This window comes from Gopherus flavomarginatus, chromosome 17 (assembly GCF_025201925.1).
Source record: "Gopherus flavomarginatus isolate rGopFla2 chromosome 17, rGopFla2.mat.asm, whole genome shotgun sequence".
NCBI lineage: Eukaryota > Metazoa > Chordata > Testudines > Testudinidae > Gopherus > Gopherus flavomarginatus.
The window spans coordinates 25,879,426-25,896,039 of NC_066633.1; the positions used below are offsets into that span (position 1 = coordinate 25,879,426).

At 52.6% G+C, this 16,614-nt stretch overlaps 1 protein-coding gene across 9 annotated transcripts in view; it reads left to right on the forward strand.

The window, feature by feature from the left end:
* The window catches only part of FKBP15 (FKBP prolyl isomerase family member 15), a 108,881-nt gene that overhangs the window by 46,636 nt on the left and 45,631 nt on the right, over positions 1-16,614 (forward strand). For all 9 annotated transcript variants that reach the window (XM_050926474.1, XM_050926475.1, XM_050926473.1 and 6 more), the window contains 3 exons: positions 14,308-14,427; positions 14,773-14,875; positions 15,936-16,039. In XM_050926474.1, the coding sequence (XP_050782431.1) occupies positions 14,308-14,427; positions 14,773-14,875; positions 15,936-16,039 (327 nt within the window). The remainder of the gene's footprint in view (positions 1-14,307; positions 14,428-14,772; positions 14,876-15,935; positions 16,040-16,614) is intronic.

Consider the following 16,614-nt stretch of genomic DNA (forward strand, 5'->3'; position numbering starts at 1 on the left):
TGAGCTACTGCTCCTGCTGCTTCCGTGCCAACGGCACCGCAGCCAGAGAGCTCGTCACAGTCGGATTGCCCGGCACCAACACCTGCTGCGGCACCGACGACGTCGGCACCGTCGATTCCAGTCCCACAAGGGCCGTAGAATCCAGTGACTGACGGCTCCCCGGCGCGCTCCGTGGTTGAGCTTATTGCTCCTGCTGCTTCCGTGCCGACGGCACCGCAGCCAGACAGCTCATCTAACTCGGATCACCCGGCACCGACACCTACCGAAGCTCTGACGACCTCGGTACCGTCGATCCCGGTCCCACGAGGGCCGTCGAATCCGGTGCCTGACAGCTCCCCAGTATGCACTGTGGTTGAGCCTGCTGTTCCCTCCACGCCGGAGACATTACCAACGGCGAGGGATCTCATTGCCATGACAGAGTCGATGCTGCCTGACCCCGGCACCGCCGGTGCGGGTAATACAGTCTCTTCATGTGACCGTCCTCTGTCAGCACAGCAGAGCGGCACCGTTCATGATCACGGTCCCGCAGACACTCCAGATCCTGTCGGCACGCCCGACACCACTTGCAGTCCCGGTGCTGTTTTCCTCATCGGTACTGGTTGCACTCGCTGCACCGGTCGGTATCCCGTTCGCCGACCCGCTATCGGCACCGTTCCGACTCCCGGCACCGCGACAGGTACCTTGACTCCTGTAGCCTCTCCCCGAGCCTCGAGATCTCGGTCGACCTCCAGGCACCATTCTGGTTGCGGGTCTGGATCTCGTTCCAGGTACCGGTACGCCTCCCGGTGCCAGTTCCCGGTGCCGAGTTGGGCAAGGTCCGATAGAGTCAGAGACTCTGCCTGTGCCTTCTTTTAGTACCTCCATGGCCATCCGGACACGCATCCGTGTCATCCCACATGCGCAGATCTTATGCTCAGGACCACGATTCTGATATGATGGCCAGCGGGCGCCAGCCCCGAAACCGAAAGAGGCTTGGCGAATGAACCTGTTTGGCCGCCAGGGTACTCTGCAGAGGCCCTGCAGCTCTGGGTAGCAAAGCAACAAGCCTTGCTTAGCTGCGATAATTATAGCACCTGGGTGAAGGTAGTTTAGTTTATGGAGTTTCTCCCTCAAAATTCCCGCCAAGAGTTCGCTGCCATCTTGGAGGACGGGGGAAAAAGGTACCCAGAGCGTCCCTCCAGGCCTCGTTGGACGCAGCAGACTCTGCAGCCAGGACTCTGGCCTTTGGTGTCGCCATGAGGTGCATCTCATGGCTTCAGGTTTCAAACCTCCGGCCGGAGCTGCAGTATGCCATTCAGGATTTACCCTTTGTTGGTAAAGGCCTTTCGCGGCAAAGACAGCCCCAGGCTGCCAAGCCTGATGGACAATAGGGTCCTAATGCGCTCTTTCAGCATCCATATGCCAGCGACCAAACGCAGGCCTTTCTGTCCCCAGCCGCCATACTCTGTGCCTAACCAGAGACAGGACTTTGGCAAACGGCGAGGCCAAGGTGGTCGCAGACGAACGTCAGGACCCCTAAAGAGCCAAGGTCAAGGTCCCTCGCAATTACCACTGGGACTAAAGACGAACCTTCCAAGGTGCACCTGAGGGCGGTGTACCAGTCACAGGCCGGGATCCCAATCCCGCTTTCTCCTGGCGTGGCCCCAGTTAATTTCAGATCGCTGGATCCTGAGCACGGTGGAGCATAGGTACCACCTCTAATTTGTTCCAGCCCGGTCCCCCTTCAGGGACCCCTCTCATGAGCAATTCCTCATACAAGAGGTGCAGATGCCGATGGACGAAAGGGGCAAGGGGTTTTACTCCCGTTATGCCCTAGTCCCCCACTCGAACGCAGGTCTCAGACCTTCCTAGTCCTGCATGGACTCAACCGGTTTAGGATAAGGTTGAAGTTCCGCACGGTATCCCTGGGAACCATTATTCCATCCTTGCCTCCTGGGGACTACTATGCCGCCCTGGATATGAAGGACGCGTACTTTGGCAACGCCATCTTCCCTCCACACAGGAGATACCTCCGCTTTCTAGCCAACTGTCAGTACTTCTGGTTTACGGCCATAGTCGCCGCCTACCTTCACTGATGTCGGATATGCGTTTTTCCGTATCTGGACGATTCGCTTATCCGAGGAGACTCTGAGACACAAACCACTCAGCGCGTGGGCATCGTCACGGTCTTATTCACAGGTCAAGGCCTGATGATTACTATAGAGCAATCCACTCTGGTTCCCACGCAGAGGTTGGACTTCCTAGGGGCTATCCTGGTCTCCTACCTAGCCGGAGCCTGCTTATCACAACTGCGGTTTTAGGCGATGGCAGCAATCATCTGAGGTCTGCAGGCTTTCCCAACGACCTCGGCTCGTACTTGTCTCAGTCTCCTGGGTCCATGGTTGCCCGCAAGTTTGTAACCAAACACGCCAAGCTCCGCCTCCATCCTCTCCAAGTCCGGCTCACCTCGGCGTACCACCCGGACAGGGAGCCAATGGTCATGGTAGTCACCGTTCCCTCGAGCACCTTAGGCTCCCTAGAGTGGTGGCTAACTCCCTCCCTGGTGTGGGCAGGGATGTGGTTTCATCCGCCCCAGCCCTCACTGCCCCTGACGACGGACGCGTCATCTCTCTGCTCAAGTGCTCATGGTCACCTCCGAGCTTAAGGCCTTTGGTCTTCTCGGGAGCTGGCATTCCACATCAATGCCCCCAAAATGAGAGTAGTCCGCCTGGCGTGCCAGGGGTTCCAGGGGCAGCTGCGAGGCCGTTGTATCTCGGTGTTTACAGCCAACACAGCGGCCATGTGCTTCATAAATATCCAGGGAGGGACATGGTCCTCCCCCCTTTTGTCAGGAGGCCATCCATTTCCAGGACTTTTGCATGGCCCACTCGATGGAGCTGGTGACGTCCTTTCTCCCAGGCGTTCGGAACGTCTTGGCGCTTTGACTCAGCAGGTCTTTCCTGTCTTACGAGTGATCACTCTGCCCCATGTGAGGCGTTCCGCTTTCCAGAAGCGGAGATGTTTCCTCACATAGACCTGTTCGCTCACCGCGAGAGCAGAAAATGCCAGATGTTCTGCTCCTTCCAAGGTCTCTCCTCGGGATCGATCTTGGACGCATTCCTGATGCCGTGGAAAGGCCAACTCCATTATGCCTTCCCACTGGTTCATTAGGTCCTGCTCAAACTCCGCAGGGGCAGAGCGCGCATCATCATGATCACTCCAGAGTGGTCCAGGCAGCACTGATATACCACGTTGCTCGGCCTGTCAATAACAGACCCAATTACCCTGCCACCCCACCCAGACCTCATCACTCAGGGTAACGACAGGCTTCGTCACTCGGACCTGCAGCCTCTTCGCCTCACGGTGTGGCTGCAGCGTAACTGAGCCGGGGTGACAGGAAGCCTTCCACCTGGTCAACGTACCGGGCCAGGTGGAAGCATTTCTTCTACAGCTGCAATACGCTCGATCTTGCTCCTGCTGAGGTCTCGATCCCCTCTATTTGGCCTGCCTCTGGCCTTCAGCGGCAGGACCTGGTGGTATCATCGCTGAGGATACACTCAGCAGCCATCTCTACCTTCCAGCCAGGCTAAGGTGGACGTTCCGTGTTGTCACGCTCTATGGGTTCGAGATCCCTCAAGGGCTTGGAGAGCTTGCACCCTCGGGTGCGCCGCCCAGCCCCAACCTGGGACCTCAACCTAGTTTTAACCAGACTTATGTCTCCCCCAGTCGAGCCGTTCACGAGTGGCCCTCTGCTATACCTGTCTTGGACGACAACTTTCCTCGTAGCTGTTACATCGGCCAGACGGGTCTCCGAGCTCAGAGCTCTTACGGTGGTTCCGCCGTACACTAGGTTTCACAAAGACAAGGTGCAGTTATGACCGCACCCGGCTTTCCTCCCTAAGGTGGTTTCGGCCTTTCATGTTACCCACAGCTCAATGCAATGGGCACAACCATTGCACTCCTTGGACATCTGTGGAGTGCTCGCATTTATATTGCGCTGCCAGAACCATTTCGTAAGGTGCCCCAGCTCTGTCATGGTAGCGGGCCAAAGGGAGGGCTTGCTTGTTTTCCTCTCAGAGGATCTCATCTTGGGTGATGGCGGACTTCCGCACTTGTTATGATTTGGCTCATATTTCCCCAAGCCACATCATCGTACAGTCTACCAGGGCTCAGGCTTCATCTGCCACCTTGCTGGCTCGTGTTCCTACCCACGAGATCTGTCGCGCAGCTCCATTGGTCCTCGGTCCATACCTTTGCTTCGCAGTATGCCCTGGTTCAACAGTCAAGAGATGCTGTAACCTCTGGCTCAGCAGTTTTCATTCTGCCACATTTCACTCCGACCCCACCGCCTACGTAAGGCTTGGGATTCACCTAACTGGAATGGATATGAGCAATCACTCGAAGAAGAAAAGACGGTTACTCACCTTTGTAACTGTTGTTCTTCGAGATGGGTTGCTCATATCCATTCCAAACCCACCCTCCTTCCCCTCTGTCGGAGTAGCCGGCAAGAAGGAACTGAGGAGCGGGTGGGCCGGCAGGGGTATATATCAAGCGCCATGATGGCGCCACTCTAGGGGGCGACCTGCCAGCCCACTGAGTTGCTAGGGTAAAAGTTTTCCGACGAATGTGCACGCGCGGCGCACACACCTAACTGGAATGGATATGAGCAACACATCTCGAAGAACAACAGTTACAAAGGTGAGTAACTGTCTTTTCTTGAGTGTCCAGCAGAATTATGAATTCCAGGTCCCAAGCTCGTGTGGTGAAGGTGTCGTGCAGGTTTCCTTTAAGGACGAGGACTGAAGTCAGATATGGAGTGATTGCTTTGTGAAAAGTGTTTGCCAGTTGGTGGTAGGGTGTTTTGTGTCTTGTCTTATTTTTGTGCATGAGCTCTTCTGAGAGCATAGCTGCTGTGGGGCATTTGATGCACTGGATGAGATACACCACATGTTGTGATAGATGTGTGTAAGACCTATGAATCTGGAAAGATGTGTTGTGTGGGATATTGATTATTGTTGTAGTGGAGATATGGCTGCAGGTTTTGCATCTATTATTTTGTCAGGGTCTAGTGCTAGTGCAGCTTTGAGTTGGTGTGTCCTGGTCTGTGGACAGCTTTCTTCTGATGATTTTGGAGAGGTTGTGGGGTTGTCTGAAGGCCAGAAGAGGGCATTCTGAAAGAAATATTTCCTGGATGTGGTCCCCATCAGGTATGGGTTGTAATTGTTTGATACCCCATACAGGTTCTAGTGTGGGGTGGTAGCTGAAAAGTAGGGATTTTTCTGTACTGAAGCAGGTTCTCCTGTTTGTGGGTGGACTGTTCCATGTTGCAATCTACTTCTCTGGTGAAGTGTCCTTGTTTGATGAAGGTGGTGTTAAGATGTGTATCTCAGACTTCCTCCTAAGAACATATTCTGTGATATCTGAGTGTCTGTAGATAACAGCTTTCTTGGTGGGTCTTGGGTGGTTACTGGATTTGTGAAGGTAGGTGTGGTGATCCTTGGATTTCCTGTTTATAGTTGTCTGTAGGGTTCCATTGCTGAAGCTTATCATGGTGCCCAGGAAGCTGATGTTGATGTGGAAGAGAGTTTGATAGATGGGGGATGTGGTTACGGTGATTGAAGGTGTAATGGAAACTATGAAGGAGTTTAAGTTGTCTGTTCAGAAGATGAAAATATAATGGATGTATCTCAGGTATATTACTGATTTTGTGGTGCATCTTTCTAGAAGCTTTTCCTCAGCACCCCATAAAGAAATTGGCATAGTGGGGAGCTATCCTAGTACCCATGGCAGTTCCCATAGTATAGACAAGTGTTTGTTAAATGTAAAGTTATTATCAGTGAAGATAAAAATGGATGAGTTTGGCGATGTTTGGGTTGGATTTCTGTGTATGGTCCATTGTCTTGTAGATACAGTAACTCCTCACATAATGTCCCAGTTAACGTTACATCACTGATCAATTAGAGAACATGCTTGTTTAAAGTTGCACAATGCTCCCTTATAACATTGTTTGGCAGCTGCCTGCTTTGTCCACTGCTTGTAGAAAGAGCAGCCTGTTGGAGCTAGCTGGTGGGGGACCTGGAACCTGGGTGGACCAGCAGCCCCCCACATCAGCTCGCCTAAGTTCTCTGTGTGGCTGCCACCCAGCAGGCTGTCAATTGCTGGGCAGTTCAGGTATCCCTCCCCCCACTGCCGTGTGCTGCTCCTGCCCTCTGTTTTGGAGCTGTTCCCAGGAACCTCCTGCTTGCTGTGCTGTGGAGGGGAGGGGGGAAGAGGGGTGCTGATGTCAGAGTCCCCCTTCCCCTGCCCCCCATTCCTGTACCCTATCTCCACAGAGCAGGGACGGGACAGGACAGGGCTCAGAATGGAGGGAGCTTGCTGGCAGCAGCAGCTGTCTCAGCTTGCTGATCTACAGTAACTCCTTGCTTAAGGTTGTAGTTATGTTCCTGAAAAAATGTGACTTTAAGGCAAACCATGTTAAGCAAATCCCATTTCCCCATAAGAATGAATGTAAATGGAGGTGGGGGGGGGTGTTAAGTTCCAGGGAATTTTTTTTCACCAGATAAAGACTGTATTTTTTTATTTTTAGATATGTAATACACATGCAGTATGCATTTTAAACAAACAGTTTAATACTGGTACATAGCGATGATGATGATGATTGTGAAGCTTGGTTGAGGTGGGGAAGTCAGAGGGTGGGATATTTCCCAGGGAATGCCTTACTGCTAAATGATGAACTAGCAATTGGCTGAGCCCTCAAGGGTTAACTCATTGTTAATATAGCCTCACATTCTACAAGGCAGCACAAATGGAGGAAGGGGAGACAGCATGGCAGAGACACACCCTGTCTGAGAGAGAGATGCACATTGCTCCTTTAAGTATGCTGACTCCACTCTGAATTTCACTGCCTTTTTAAGTTAATCAGCAAGCTGAGACGGTAGCTGCTGCCAGGAAGCTCCCTCCATCCTGAGCCCTGTCATGTTTCCCCTCTCCCTACACTCTATGGAAGATGGGGTAAGCAGGGGGGAGAGGGGCACCTTGACATTAGCCCCCCTCTCCCACCCTCCACATAGCAAGCAGGAGGCTCCAGCGAGCAGCTCCAAGGCAGAGGGCGAGAGCAGCACATGGCAGTGTGGGAGAGGGACTGCTGAACTGATGGCAATTGATCTCCGTGTGGCAGCCGCCCAGCAGGCTAACAGGGGGCTGCTGGCCCCCCCTGGTTTCAAACCCCCACCAGCTAGCTGCAACAGGCTGCTCTTCCTGCAAGCAGGTGACAAAGCAGGCGAATGCCAGACAACATTATAAGGGAGCATTACACAGGAGCATTTAAACAGGGGAGCATTTAAACAGGCATGTTCCCTTATTGATCAGCAATGAAACAACATTAACCCGGATGACTTTAAGTGAGGAGTTACTGTACTTAAAAAGGCAGTGTACTTAGAGTGGTTTCAGCATACTTAAAGGGGCAATGCAGATCTCTCTCTCTCTCTCTCTCTCTCTCTCTTACACACGTGTGTGTGTGTGTTTTTCTCACGTGCACCCCCACCTCCCAGCACTTTGGAAAGTGGAGGGAGTGATGCACTTCAGTTGGATAACATGAGTTCATCATCACATTCTGTTTCGACAGGGAATCTTTGCAGCCATTGCCATTCTGTCTGTCCTCCCTCCATTCGTGTTGCTTTCGTGAGGCTCAGATGAGTGCTAGTTCATCATTTAGCAGTAAGGCATTCCCTGGGAAATAACCCACCTTCTGACTCCACCACCTCAACCAAGCTTCACAATCATCATTCCTGTGTACAGTATTAAATTGTTTGTTTAAAACTTACACACATACATACACACAGTATAGGGCGAAAAACATTTCCCTGGAGCCTAACCCTCCCTATGGGGAAATCCAATTTCCCCAACATCGTTTCACTTAAAGTAGCATTTTTCAGGAACATAACTACAGCATTAAGCAAGGAGTTACTATATTTAAGGCAGGCAGCAATTCCATCATGATGATGATTTTGATGTATAGGGAGGTTGACATCCGTGGTGGCAAGGATGGTGTTCTAAGGGAGGTTGTTAATGTCATGGAGTTTCTGGAGGAAATCAGTTGTGTTCTGAAGGAAACTGCCCCTTGTGTGGTGAGTGGTTTGAAGGTGGCTTCTGTGAGTCCTGATATTCCTTTGGCTAGATATGGTGACCTTGCTTGGGTTCCCTTGTTTGTGTATCTTAGGAAGCATGTAGGAGGTCCCTAGAGTGGGGTCCCTGGAGGATGAGGTTATAGAGTTGTTTTGGGAAAGATTTGATTCCCCTCAATTCCTGTGTGAATTTTCACAAAGTGAACACTCTGCATCCGACCTCTGTCATGTTCTCAGAAAAAATCTGCACACCTTCAAAAGCTAGGCTGCAACAAGTGTGCACCCCTTCTGCTTAACAATCAGTCCCACCTTGTATTTAGTTTGGAAGCTTTGGTTCTTCAAGTGGTTGTTCATGTCCATTCCAAGCAGGTGTGTGCATGCCGCGTGCACGCCAACTGGAAGATTTTCCCCTAGCAGCAGCTAGCCAGAACTTCTCTTGCGCATAGCAAGTTAGCAGTGTCCTATCCTCATGTATAGTCCGTGTATATAGTTAGTTTACTTGGGGCATTTGTATATAGTTCTTGGTAGTTGGGGGGTTCCTCCCCCCACATTTCATCGCCCGTTGGGGCATGCCCGGGTCCCCTGTGTTTAAACTCTGCAAGGACTGCGGGAAATTCATGCCCAAGAGTGACCTGCACTCTGCTTGTTTGAGGTACCTTGGAGAGAGCCACCAAAAGGACCTGTGCTCTATCTGCAGGGGCTTCCGCCCGAGAACTCTCAAAGACAGAGCTCAAAGACTTAGAGTCCTCCTGATGGAGGCTGCCCTGCGGCCACCCTCGGACCTGGAACCGGCCGATGCGGTGCCAACCACATCTTCCTCTGTGCAGAGTGCCCCGGGACCGGCATCGGGACTTAGGACCCAGTCCAAGTCTTCTAAAACACGGCACCAAACGGAGTCGAGTCATAGGAAATCGGCTTCAGTGCGGCACCGCTCACCATCTCCGGAGCCCGCTAAGAAGAGGAAGCCGGTGAGGGAATGATCACCCTACCAGGACCCCCAGAGGCCGACGCTGTCCGTGGGTGCAAGCCGACAGGCTGGGCTACAGCCTTTGGCTGCTCCGTCGACTCCTGCACTACAGAGAGGGCAGTCGAGTCCAGACCGGCCTAGATCCCCGGACCTCAGCGGAGACTTGCGCCTCCCCTTGACACCGGAGGCATTCGAGGCAGCCTCAGACTTGATAGGGCTCCCAGCACCAGCCTCCCCGCACCATAGTAGGGAGTTGCCTACCATGGCCCGTCCCCCAGTACAATCGAGGGGCAAGCCGGCCATTCTGTTGCCTCCCTCCCTGCCCCGCACCGCTAGGGCGGCACCGGACCAGATAGGAGGCTCCCTGCTGCCTCAGCATCGCTCTCCAACAGCACGGGGTGCTGCTCCCCCTAGGTCCTCTTACTCAGAGACTTCAGACTCAGAGGCAGACTCCTACCGCTCCAGCCGGTCGCAGAGAAGATCGGTTTCAGGGGTGAGCCACCAGCATTACCCACAGTGGCAGCAGCAATGACATCCGCCTTCACAGTGGCTGTTTTGGACCCCCTGGGCCTACCACCAGTCGGTAGGCCAGGTGTTTGGTCCTGGATCAAGGTCGGCCTCGGTCTCCTTGACGTTGGTGGCCCCGGCGCAGTTGCCTCCTCCACCGGCACTGTCGCCGGGCAGAGGTCTGCCATATTCAAGCTCAGCACCCCCTAGCCGGGCAGCGGCACTAGCAGCGACTACAGTTTGGGCTCAACAGGCACCACTTGATACGCCAAGCTGCTCACTGGCGACCCCGGTACCGGTTGCAGTGCCACATTTAGAATCGGAACCGGCCCTGCAACCACAGTACCATGTGCCGCAGGACCCTGAAGGGCTACATGCACCTGAGGAAGGACCAATCAAAGTAATTTCCTCTTCTTCCTCCCTGGACAAAGCGGTCTCAGGCATGACTGCAGCACCGGCCCTGGAGGACACTCTGATCCTCCAACAACTGCTCCGGCAAGCAGCTCAGAGCCTTGCAATCCAGGCTGAGGAAATCGAGGTGGACGCGGATCCAGTAGTAGACATCCTGGCTCCTTCAGGGCCATCCAGGGTGGCTCTTCCATTAATCAAGACCATAGCGGATACGTCCCGCACCTTATGGCAGACGCCAGCTTCACTGGCCCTTACTGCCAAGAGAATGGAATGGCGTTATTTTGTCCCCTCTAAGGGGCACGAACACTTGTACACTCATCCCCACCCCCGGACTCCCTGATGGTGGACGCAGCCAACCAACGGGAGCATCAAGGGCTTCAGGGGTCAACACCAAAGAACAGGGACGCCAAAAGACTTGACCTCTTTGGTAGAAAGGTGTACTCTATGGCAGGCCTACAGCTCCATATTGCCAACCAACAGGCGATCATAAGCCAATATGGTCATAACACATGTTCAGCCATGTCGAAGTTTACGGAGCTCCTCCTCCAGGACTCAAGGTCAGAGTTTTCGGCCCTGGTGGAGGAAGGGAAACTGATCTCCCGAGACTCTCTCCAGGCAGTCCTACATGCAGCGGACTCAGCCTCGTGCACCCTGGCCACAGGCCTGGTCATGAGGCAGGGAGCCTGGCTCCAGGTCTCAGGCCTTCCCGATGAGGTCCAGCAGACCATTCAGGACCTCCCCTTCGAGGGGCAGATGCCGTTTTCAGAAAAAACGGACAAACGTCTCCATAGCCTAAAGGACTTGAGGGCCACGCTTTGCTCGCTGGGCTTGCATACCCCTGCGATCCGACGCAGGCAGTTTAGGCCGCGGGCGGCCCCAGCCTCAGACTCCCCAGGAGCTAGGGCGCAAGCGGGGCAGAAATGGCAGGAGGCGTCACCAACGCCACCCCTCTGGCCAGGCGTCCGGTCAGTTGATATCGTCATCAGGGCCTAAGCCCCTTGTTTGATGGTACGGTTGAGGGCGATCTACCTATCAAGACTCTGGATCCTTCAACTCTACCTTTGGGCCGCCTCTGTCCCCCTTCTACCATGGCTGGTCCCGAATCATGTCAGTCAGCTGGGTGCTCTGCACGGTACAGAGGGGATATTCTATCCAGTTTTCCTCCCTCCCACCCTACCAGCCCCCCTCCCCATCCCTCTTCAGGGACCCATCTCACGAGCAACTTCTAATTCAAGAAGTGCAGTCCCTCATGGAGGCAGGGGCGGTGGAGGAAGTCCCTTGAGAGCTTAGGGGCAAAGGCTTCTACTCCCAGTATTTCCTAATACCGAAGGCAAAAGGGGGCCTGAGACCCATCCTGGACTTGCAGCGACTGAACATGTTTGTTCGAAAGCTCAAGTTCCGCATGGTCTCCCTGTCCTCAATCATCCCTCCCTGAATCCAGGAGATTGGTGCGCTGCCCTCAACTTAGAGGACGCTTACTTCCGCATTGCCATAATTCCCCGACACCGTCAGTACCTCAGGTTTGTCGTAGCTGATGCCCATCTGCAGTTCATGGTGCTCCCATTCGGCCTGTCAGCTGCCCCAAGGGTCTTCACGAAGTGCATGGCAGTTGTGGCGGCCTTCCTGCACAGGCGGGGCATCCAGGTATTCCCCTACCTGGACGATTGGCTCATAACGAGCCGCTCCGAGGAGCAGGTGGAGGTGCAGGTGTTGTTCATCAGGCGGACCTTTCTCAAACTCGGCCTCCTCTTGAACAAAGCCAAGTCCACCCTGTCTCCTACTCAATGAATAGAGTTCATAGGAGCGGTTCTGGACTCCACCCACGCCAGAGCATTCCTTCCGGAATCCAGGTTCCACGCAATTTCCGAGCTCATCCTTGGACCGCAACATGCCCCGATTACCACAGCGCGGATCTGCCTCTGGCTGTTGGGTCACATGGTGTGCACCTATGTGGTAAATCATGCCAGACTCCGGCTTCGCCCACTACAGTCCTGGTTAGCAACAGTATACAGCTCGGCCAGGGACCCTTTGGCCTCAGTGGTGTCCATTCCCCAGTTGGTGCTGAGTTCGCTACAGTGGTGGCTCGACCCGCAGAAAGTGTGCATGGGTGTTCCCTTCGCAACCCTCTCTCTCTCTGGTAACGGATGCCTCGGATCGCACCTGGGAAATCTCAGGACACAGGGCTTGTGGTCACTGGAGGACCTCGAGTTGCATATCAATGTCGGGGATCAGAGAGCGGTCCACCTGGCTTGCTTGACCTTCCAGTCCCACCTGGCTGGCAGATGTGTTTCAGTCCTCTCGGACAACACGTCAACAGTCTTTTATATCAACAAACGGGGGTGCACACTCCTCTCCCCTGTGCAGGGAAACCCTCGCGTTGTGGGATTTCTGCATCCACAATGCTACCCACCTGACAGCGTTCTACCTTCTGGGGCAGCAGAATGGCCTGGTGGACACCTTCAGCCGCTCGTTCCTGGGTCATGAGTGGTCCCTCCAACTGAACATGGTACGCTCAATCTTCCAGCTCTGGGGCTTTCCCTAGTTAGACCTGTTCACCTTGTGGGAAAACAGGAAGTGCCAACGGTTCTGCTCCCTCCTGGGCCGCAGTCCGGGGTCTCTGTTGGATGCCTTCTTCCCAGTCTTGGGGAGTCGATCTGCTCTACACCTTTCCTCTGATCCCTCTGATACACAGGGTGATTTTGAAGATCCACAGGGACCATGCTGATAGCTCCGGCGTGGCCGCGCCAACATTGGTATACGTCACTCCTGCACATGTCTGTTCAGGCGCCCGTGACACTGCCCCTGCTTCTGGACCTGATCACGCAGGACCGGGGCTCCCTCCACCACCCAAACCTGGAATCTCTCCACCTCACAGCCTGGATGCTCCATGGTTGAACCCAGTGGAGATGCAGTGCTCCCAGCAGGTCAGACAAGTGCTGCTCGATAGTAGGAAACCATCAACCAGGGCCACCTACCTGGCCAAATGGAAACGCTTCTCCATGTGGTCGGGTCAGCAAGGTCACAATTCTCTGGGGGTCCCAATCCCTATCATCCTAGACTATTTGCTCCACCTCCCAGTTCCACATGGGACAAGATATCTTTCTCCTGGTGTTTTTATCCGAAACCACACTCTTCCAGTGAGGAGTGGCCGTTACATTCCCTGGATGTCTGCAGGGCCTTAGCCTTTTACATCAAGCATACCAAGCCGTTCAGACGCTCGACACAGCTCTTCCCCGCGGTGGCGGATAGGATGAAAGGGATCCCGGTCTCCTCTCAGCAAATCTCTTCATGGATCGTGACCCACATCTGGGAATGCTGCCGCATAGTTAAGACCCCTGTCCCTCCAGTCACTGCCCACTCCACTAGGGCTCAGGCCTCTTCTGCGGCATTCCTGGCTCAGATCCTGACTCAGGAGATTTATAGAGTGGTCACGTGGTCCTCCATCCACATGTTCACGTCGCACTATGCCAGCACGCACCAGGCTAGGGATGATGCAGCCTGTGGTCGTGCAGTACTCCAGTCAGCAGTGAACTCCGACCCCACCACCAAGGTTCAGGCTTGTGAGTCACCTATTTGGAATGGACATGAACAATCACTCGAAGAAAAAGAAACAGTTACCCACCTTTTAGTAACTGTTCTTTGAGATGTGTTGTTCATGTCCGTTCCAATACCCACCCTCCTGCCCCTCTGTCGGAGTGCCGGCAAGAAGGAACTGAGGGGGTGGAGGGTCGGCGGGCCCCTTTATAGGGTGCCATAGTGGTGCCACTCCAGGGGGCACCAGGGCCAACCCTACGGACGCTGCTAGTGGAAAATCTTCCAGCTGGTGTGCACGTGGCGCGCACACACCTGCTTGGAATGGACATGAACAACACATCTCGAAGAACAACAGTCACTAAAAGGTGGGTAACTGTATTTTTCCTTGTTCAGACCTGAGGAAAAGCTCTGTGAAGTTCGTCCCATCCACCAACAGACGTTGGTCCAATAAAAGATATTACCTCGTCCAGCTTGTCTCTTTCTGTCTTGTTAATGTGTTTGTACAATAGATAACCATACAGTACTCGTGACTGTAAAAACAGTATATTTACTCTATTCTCTCTTTAATTAAAGTATTATCTAAAGGACCATATGATCTCAGGAATTCTCTAAATACAGAGACTTTCTTCATTTGATAGTTGGAAAAAGACTGAACAAAGCTTCTGCAACTGAGTCAGTGTATAATCCTGTGCTCGTCAGAACCATAGAAATCTGGGTTAGTGTCAAGGGTACTGAAAAATGAGTTAAAAGATACAAAGGCAATGTAATTGCAAATGTTTCTTCCAGAATCCCAATGTAGCAAAAGCAAAGCTGATTTCTCGGATGGCTAAAATGGGACAGCCCATGCTGCCTTTCCTTGCAGGAACAGCAGGCACCCAGCTGGACTCCAGTGACTCAGAAATAGAGGTGCGTCACCAAGCACTCGTGTTCCTTAAAATGTAGGATTTGATATACGTTCCAGGCAGTGCAAGAACTACTGCTGAGTGCAGTGGCTGCTCTGCCTGCCTGCAAGGTGACTGCTCTGTCAGTGTCTCACTTGTGCCTTTTTGAAGCTCGTGGGGACACCTTGTATGTTTGGAACTGTTGACATTCAGTTCCACATGAGGCTAGCATTCCTGTCAGGCTTAAATTCCCTCTTTATAATGGGTGCATTGCTATTAATCATATCTTGTCTTAGTCAAAAGTTTGGATGCAAAGCTATTCCTAAGTTGTTAGCTCACTAATACTGACTGAAATTTGGGAATGTTTTAGGACCCAAATACATTGAGAGGAACAGCACAGCCTGTCTCTTCATCCCCCAAGAGACCTTTCTTGCAGCCAGCTCATGCAGTACTGCCTCAGTTGACAACGCAAGGTAATGAATTGGTCTGCTTGGGTTTGATAAATAGAAACTGCAGTCATGGACGGGCATGTTTAACCATTTTCTGCTGCATGAATTGTGTGTTCCTTTAAGGAACTGAAAAGAGGATGTGACTTGTGGGTGACCCTCCCATCACTCAGCTCTCCAGGTGGACTATTTCTTGTACCCAAAGGCTGAGTTATTGAGGGTATGTGTTCACTGCAGTGTCTGTTCTAGTTAACTGCACTGAAGTTACTTCTCATCAGTTAGTCTAGCTAGAGTGGAAGAGGACTTCAAAGCAAAGTAACATTTGAGCTGCTTATGTCCACACTGGAACTGCACTTGTTTGTGTCACTAAGACTTTGGGGGGCACATCCCATGGCTTGCTGAGCTGCTGTGGGAATTTTCCCAGTAGATTGTGGGAGAATGTCCTTTCTGTGTGTACATGAGGGAGAGAAAGGGAATTATGGGAAGGCATTGGAGGACTCGTAGCACTTAAGCGGAGCTAGCTGGCTTCCACACTACTGCAGAGTTGTCATGTTAGCAGCTGAGTTGTGTTCACCTTTATCTCCTGGCAAGCCAGACAACTTAACTTAAAAGCACTACTGCACTTGAGTTCAGTATTTCTGTGTGTGGAGGGAACTCAGGTTAGGGGCAAACTCTTGCTTACTTTGCATTGAAGACAGCCCCTTAATCTCCATCATACAGATTTGCTTAGGCAGGATTGTGGGCAGTCTCATAGATTCATAGAATATCAAGGTAGGAAGGCACCTCAGGAGGTCATCTAGTCCAACCCCTTTCTCAAAGCAGGACCAATCCCCAATTTTTTGCCCCAGATCCCTAAATGGCCCCCTCAAGGATTGAACTCACAACCCTGGGTTTAGCAGGCCAATGCTCAGACCGCTGGAGCTATCCCTCCCCCTACGTTAGCCTTGGTCTGTTCAGTGACTGTAGTTACATGAATCATGTAGGGGGTCCCATACACTTATGTCAAGTAACTTAGACAACTGAAACTGACAGTCAGCAACAAATGATATACTTACTGTGCTAGATATCTTCTCTTCTTCCTTTTCAGTACCTCAACCATCCGTTTCTGGGCTCCAAGTGCCCTCTGCTGCCTTAATGCCTGCAACCCTTCAGCCCCATTCAGCTCTCGCTGGAAGTGCACAGAGCTTTCAGGTATTGAAATCAGATTAGTGGAGACCTCTGATGCTTCTGATGGCAGTGCTCTCTTAGATGTATGCTCTTCTCCATTGTTGGGAAGAGAGGGTCCACAACTGGAATAGAGGAGCCACCCAAAGAAGGAGCCATCTCACCAAACTGAAGGATGTTGAAAAATCAGAGGGTTTGGGGAGAGAGCCACAAGAATAATTAAAGAACATAAGAACAGATATACTGAGTCATACCAAAGGTTCATCTAGCCCAGTATCCTGTCTGCTGACAGTGGCCAATACCAGGTGAACAGAACAGGCAGTCAGCTAGTGATCCATCCCCTGTCATCCAGTCCCAGCTTCTGGCATTCAGAAGTTCAGGGGGACACACAGCATGGGGTTATATCCCTGACCATGTTGGCTAATAGCCATAGAATCGTAGGACCTCGAGAGCTCATCTAGTCTAGTCCCCTGCACTCAGGGCAAGACTAAATATTATCTAGACCATCCCTAACAGGTATTTGTCTAGCCTGCTCCTAAAAATCTCTAGTGATGGAGATTTTCACAACCTCCCTAGGCCAAACGGATCTATTCTCCATGAAC